General features: G+C 45.4%; 1 protein-coding gene across 1 annotated transcript; it reads right to left on the bottom strand.

The window, feature by feature from the left end:
• Window positions 1-2655: 2655 nt before the first annotated feature.
• Window positions 2656-5126, bottom strand: LOC146026456 (uncharacterized). The gene is made up of 2 exons (XM_083157146.1): window positions 4251-5126; window positions 2656-3910 (listed from the first exon to the last, which is right to left on the bottom strand). The coding sequence occupies exons 1-2, from the start codon at window positions 4885-4887 to the stop codon at window positions 3489-3491; spliced, it is 1059 nt and encodes a 352-aa protein (XP_083013272.1). The 5' UTR covers window positions 4888-5126; the 3' UTR covers window positions 2656-3488.
• Between the last annotated feature and the right edge of the window lie 703 nt (window positions 5127-5829).

The following is a 5829-nucleotide window of genomic DNA, read 5'->3' as shown; positions in this document are numbered from 1 at the left end:
TGCCGCCCACGCCGATTGACATAGACGTATCCCCGCACATGCGGTGCCCTAATCCCAATGTGTGTGCAGTCTATAGCTCCCAGCAAGTGAGGGAAAGCTGAGAGTCTATAGAAAGCCACCTTGTGGTCCTGCCACTCCAACTCAGAACGTGGGAATCTGATGTATGTCCGCCACAACTTCTTTAAAGCAAGTAACACTTGTGTAAAATGCTTAGAGAAAGTGGGTTGTGATACCCCCAAGGACCATGAGGTCACAGACTGAGTGGAGCCTGTGGCCAAATAGTAGAGGGCACACATTAATTTCTGTAGCCCAGACACTGCATAGTTGCCTCTCCCAAAAGGGTCCAAATCATCTCTCACCTGCTCATATAAGTCCAACAGGTTATTGCGGTTCAACCTAAACCTCCCCATAACCTGTTGATCTGAGAGGGAGTCCAGTTACAGCCTAGCATGATACATACGTGGGGTACGCAGTAGTCGGGGGGCTACCTGGATCTGGTGTGCAGCTTCCTTCCTCCTGCGCTGCTCCTCCAAATGGGCCACATCACAAATCAGCAACTTCAAACCCCTCTGCAAAATCTCCATGTCTCAAACCCTCACAGGTGTCCTTAATGATGTTGGGGTATATGTAGGGGTGTTTGAGTGAAATTGAGGGCACCTGTGTTGAAATTAACCATTTGTGCACTTGACCAAAGTGAGTTCTGGGCCAAATCGCCAACAGAACCTAGTCTGAAAAAAGTGCGATTATTAGACACCTTAAAAGTGCGATTTACGAAAACGCATCCCATTAAATAAGCGATTTGTATACTTTCTGTACGAAAACATCATTTCAGTACGCATGAGTTATCGCACAGAATATGTGATATCCGGCCCTTAGCGCATCCTATTAAATATGCGATTTCATGGAAAAATGTCGCCATTTTTTTTACTAATAATCGCCAAAAAAGACACATCTCATCCCATAGAATGTCACCCTGAGTCTCTGAAACTGAGTCTCTTGGTCTGTATATACTGTAAAGTGCTACAATGCAGCAGCCATAGCTTTTTTTCCATGCCAAGTTCCATTGTGCTGCACATACAGACTCAGTCGCACACATATAAAAAAGTGTCACATATCAATTTAAACAGCAGAGTTTCCTGGCTAAGATGCATTTATGGCAAAAAAATGCCTGATCTACACTGAGAAGGTGCAAAAGCATTGAGGGTTACAACGCATAACCATTATTTAGCCCAAAGTTGAAACAAAGTAAGTTATTTAAATAGGGATACCACATCTAGACCATACCTAACGGGTCCTGTAAAAGGTTGAACTTAATGGACGTACGTCTTTTTTCAACCTCAACTAATATGTATGTAACTATGGGGCCAATTCAGACACGCTCATAACGGGCCAAATGATCGGGGATTGTGCATGCACAAATATGCGCATGTGCAAATACCGAAGGCAAATTACTTTGGTGAGTTTTACGTTTGCCAGGCCATTCACTCAAGGAGGGGTGGGAAGAGGGCGGGCATGGGGCGGAAGCAGGGGATTGGCCAGCATTTTATGGGCATGCCCATAGCGAACAGGTCTGAAAAAGGCCCTTTGTTTAGAGTGCTAAGCAATAATACTTGGATATAATGACCTACGATATAAATATATATATGTGTGTGTGTGTACAGATGGAGCGCCTGTCAGCCAGCCTGAACTATCGCCAGATTTCCTTAGCTGGCACAGGCTGGCGGACAGGAGCTTCATCTGATAGAGATGCTCGTGCATACCCGTCAGCACATCTCTGGTTCATGGAGAAGGGCAGGATGAGTGGGGGTGGGGTGTGCGGACAGCTACGGGGGAGGGCAGGGGAGCAGTGGGTAGCATCTCATGCGCGCACGACCCCTTCTGGCGGCGAATGGTGGCAAATGGGGATAGAATTACCAGGAGCAGTTCCAAGGTGAGCTGCTCCATCTGTATATGTGTGTGTGTGTGTGTATGTGTGTGTGTGTGTGTGTGTATGTGTGTGTGTGTGTGTGCGTGTTGGTACATGACACAGTTATACCCCTTTTCCACTTGCAGTCCCGGGTCAGACCCGGGAATGTGTACCCGGATGCTTCCCGGGACACTACCCGGGAATGTACCCTTTCACACTGCATTCAGACCCGGGATCGACCCGGGACAGCCCCATTCACACTGATCCCAGGAAATCACTGCAAATACCATATGAAATGGTCATTTTAACTAAAAAAAAAGTGATGACAAGGGTGTTTAAAATTATAATTTTTTTATTTGGTTTAGCACCTTTGGATTGTAGGTGCAATTTTTATTTGCCTTTCATTTTGCCTTTGTATAGACACAACAATAAAACAATAAAACAATAAAGAAACCCTCCTCCACCCGTACCACCCCCATCCCAACCGCCCCCGTCCCAATCCCCCCATACCAACCCCCCGTCCAAACCGCCCCCATACCAACCTCCCTCGTCCCAACCCCCCCATCCCAAACAAGAATTGCTTGAAGTTTAGCATTTCAAGCTAACCGAATGCACAACCAGTTGTGCATTAACACTTTAGTCAGGCATGTCCGACGTTGGCCCTCCAGGTGTTTTGAGGCCGCACATCCCAGTATGCTTTGCGATAGTTTTTGCATTCTCTAATAGCAACACTGTGGCGGAGCATGCTGGGATGTGTGGTTTCGGAGCGTCTGGAGGGCCAACGTTGGACATGCCTGCTTTAAGTGCAAAACAATGAACTACAGGTACATAAACGCATGCCCTCCAACATGGCCCATTCCATTAGGTACAAAATGCTCTGTTTCTGGACTTTCCTGCCAGTGGCAGTTGCAGAGTTGGAGCTGCAGCACAATCCAATGTTCAAAAAGGGGAGCCACACCTGCCACTCAAAACATCACTGTCCTGGACTCACTGACAGTTGATGTGACCCCCCTCTTTGAATTGTGGACTATGCTGGAGTCCAACCTCTGTAACTGCCACTGGCAGGGAAGTCCAGGAGCAGAACATTTTGTACCTAATGGAGTGGGTCATGTTGGAGGGTATGTAAACACTGAGGTAAACTAGTGCCGAGGCACTTTAAGTGCAACACAAAATGTACTAGTAGTGCATAAACACCGAGGTAAACTAGTGCCGAGGCACTTTAAGTGCAACACAAAATGTACTAGTAGTGCATAAACACTGAGGTAAACTAGTGCCGAGGCACTTTAAGTGCAACACAAAATGTACTAGTAGTGCATAAACACCGAGGTAAACTAGTGCCGAGGCACTTTAAGTGCAACACAAAATGTACTAGTAGTGCATAAACACTGAGGTAAACTAGTGCCGAGGCACTTTAAGTGCAACACAAAATGTACTAGTAGTGCATAAAAAACGAGGTAAACTAGTGCCGAGGCACTTTAAGTGCAAAACAATGAACTACAGGTACATAAACACTGAGGTCAACTAGTGCCGAGGCACTTTAAGTGCAAAACAAACAAAAAAAATTAAGTATGTGCCTATAGCTTTAAGACAAATTGCGAAAAACTGAAAACTCTGAGGTTTGCTCATTTGCAGCATTGCTTGAACCAAAGTATGGTCCATGATTATATGTGGAATAACCCGGTTCAGGGTATTGTGAGCTGTGGTGTTGGTTAGGAGCTTTTGGATTATTGAACAAACGTTCCATGAACGCCATGTTCATTTGCTGCAATTCCCTATGACGCTCAAGAGCCTCTCTATTCATGCGTTCCTGCATTGACAGGATTTTAGAAAGAAATGAGTCCTGCATTTCACGCTCGGCCTCTAAAAATTTGTCGATCCTTGCATTCTCCTGTGTGGACATAGCATTGTCCATTTCTCGGAGTTCTTCAACAAGGGCACTTGTCATGGCTCTAGCTGCTTGCCCCGCTTTGTTCATTTTCTTCGTTCTAGGTGGAACGTTGTAAACTGTAAAGATAAGATATAAATTGAAAATGACCATACATAAAAATAGCAGCTTTGGCAAACTATAACACACTGCGACATCACTGCAGGTTATACTTTGATAACTGTATATTATGTCACCCCCCCCCCCCCCTTCCCACAGCCTACAAGTCCCATCATGCCTTGCCACAGTTTTGCTATTAGGCAATGCTTAAACTGTGCCAAGGCATACTGGGATATGTAGTTCCACAACTGCTGGAGGACCACTATGCTGTGCATAACCCTATGCTCCACCTCCACCCCACCCCCAACACCCCCAACCTAACCCTATAGTGTGCTATGTGTCTTTAAAAAATAAACTTACTGTTTCTCTGCAAAGTTGGGGAGACGGCACTTTGTGGAAACCCACTGTCAGTGGTCGCAGCTTCCACGACCTCTTCAACGGCGACGGATATGCTGCCATCAGGGCTGGGCAGGTGGGTGGATGTTTCATGCTCACTACAATCAGGTGTGTCCTCAATTAGCAGGGGTGATGAGTGGCAGACTTCACTTGTCTGTGTATCTTCAGGGCCTTGGCTGCTTTCTGCAGCAATGTACTGTGAACTTGAAGACAGACTCACAGGATTGCAGAGAGCTGTGTGCCCGAAGACGGTTGCGCAGATGTCATAATATTCCCACTCGATGCGGCCAGCCCCACTCTTTTTACGGTTGTTGTCATGCACCTTCATGAACTTCTTTCTCAGGGTCTTCAGTTTATTGACAACTTGCTGTTGTGACCGGATCATGCCTCTGGCTTCAAGCAGCTTTGATATGTTTTTATAAACCACGGCATCTTTGACTGTGCCAGTAATTTGGCGTTTTATCTCCTCCTCGCCCCTTATGCTCAGGAGCTCTCTCACTTCCTGGTCCGTCCAGTTTGCCATGATGCCCGTCTGCTCCGATCTGCACATGTCCAGGGCTTCTCTTCCGCTTTCCAGTGCGATTTCAGATGACATCAGCATTGTGAGCCCAAACAAAGCTCCAATCAGCAGCTTTTTTAAAGTCCCGTGTACCCGATTCCGGGTACGGGACCATTCACACTGGCCGCATCCCGTGTCGATTCCGGATCCTACCCAGGTCAGGACCTGGGTAGAGATCCCGGAATGCTGAACACGGGATATTCGCCCAAGACCCTTTCACACTGCACTAAATCCCGGGTTGATGCGCGTTCATGTGCAAAAACCCGGGATATTTTTGCAAGTGGAAAAGGGGTATAAGCAGTACCAAGCCATTTTTCCAAAAAATCCCAAGTGGTGTAATACGGCCTAACTCGATGGGATGCATCACGATGTGACATATGTAGCCGTATAATTACTTCTCCCTGAATAATTTCAAGCACACACAAGTGCTGGATGCATGAATATTTTTATTTATAGCGAATAAGCTGCAGTCACAGAGCTTTATAGAACAGACTCCGGAGTATTCCAAATTAGGAAGGAGCCCATGGACAGTTTTAAAATGTGCTTTAGGAAAGAAAAATATAATCAAACCCTAAGTACTTCCCACACAAAAACATATTTCTACAGGTTGGATGGACAGGAGTGCTAATACTGTATGAAATTGTATAAGGTTTATTATTAAGAAAAAGCAACAATAAAGTTGAATGTTTTCTTCCCAATACTTGACAGCTCTTTTCTAGTTTAGGAGAAATCTTATTGGATAGGATAACTTAAAAAAATGAACCAAGATGAAAGTCTGTCAAGACTGTCGAGACTTGTTTCCTTTCATTAATAAGAATATTGGGGTTTATTCTAGTTCATTCTTTCTGACAAAATCCTTCTTAGATGGACAAAACCATGTGCACTGCAGGGGGGGCAGATGTAACATGTGCAGATAGAATTAGATTTGGGTGAGTTATTTTGTTTCTTTGCAGGGTAAATACCGACTGCTTTATTTTTACACTG

This window comes from Crinia signifera, chromosome 8 (assembly GCF_055691185.1).
Source record: "Crinia signifera chromosome 8, ASM5569118v1, whole genome shotgun sequence".
Lineage (NCBI taxonomy): Eukaryota > Metazoa > Chordata > Amphibia > Anura > Myobatrachidae > Crinia > Crinia signifera.
This window is presented reverse-complemented; position numbering and strand designations above follow the sequence as displayed.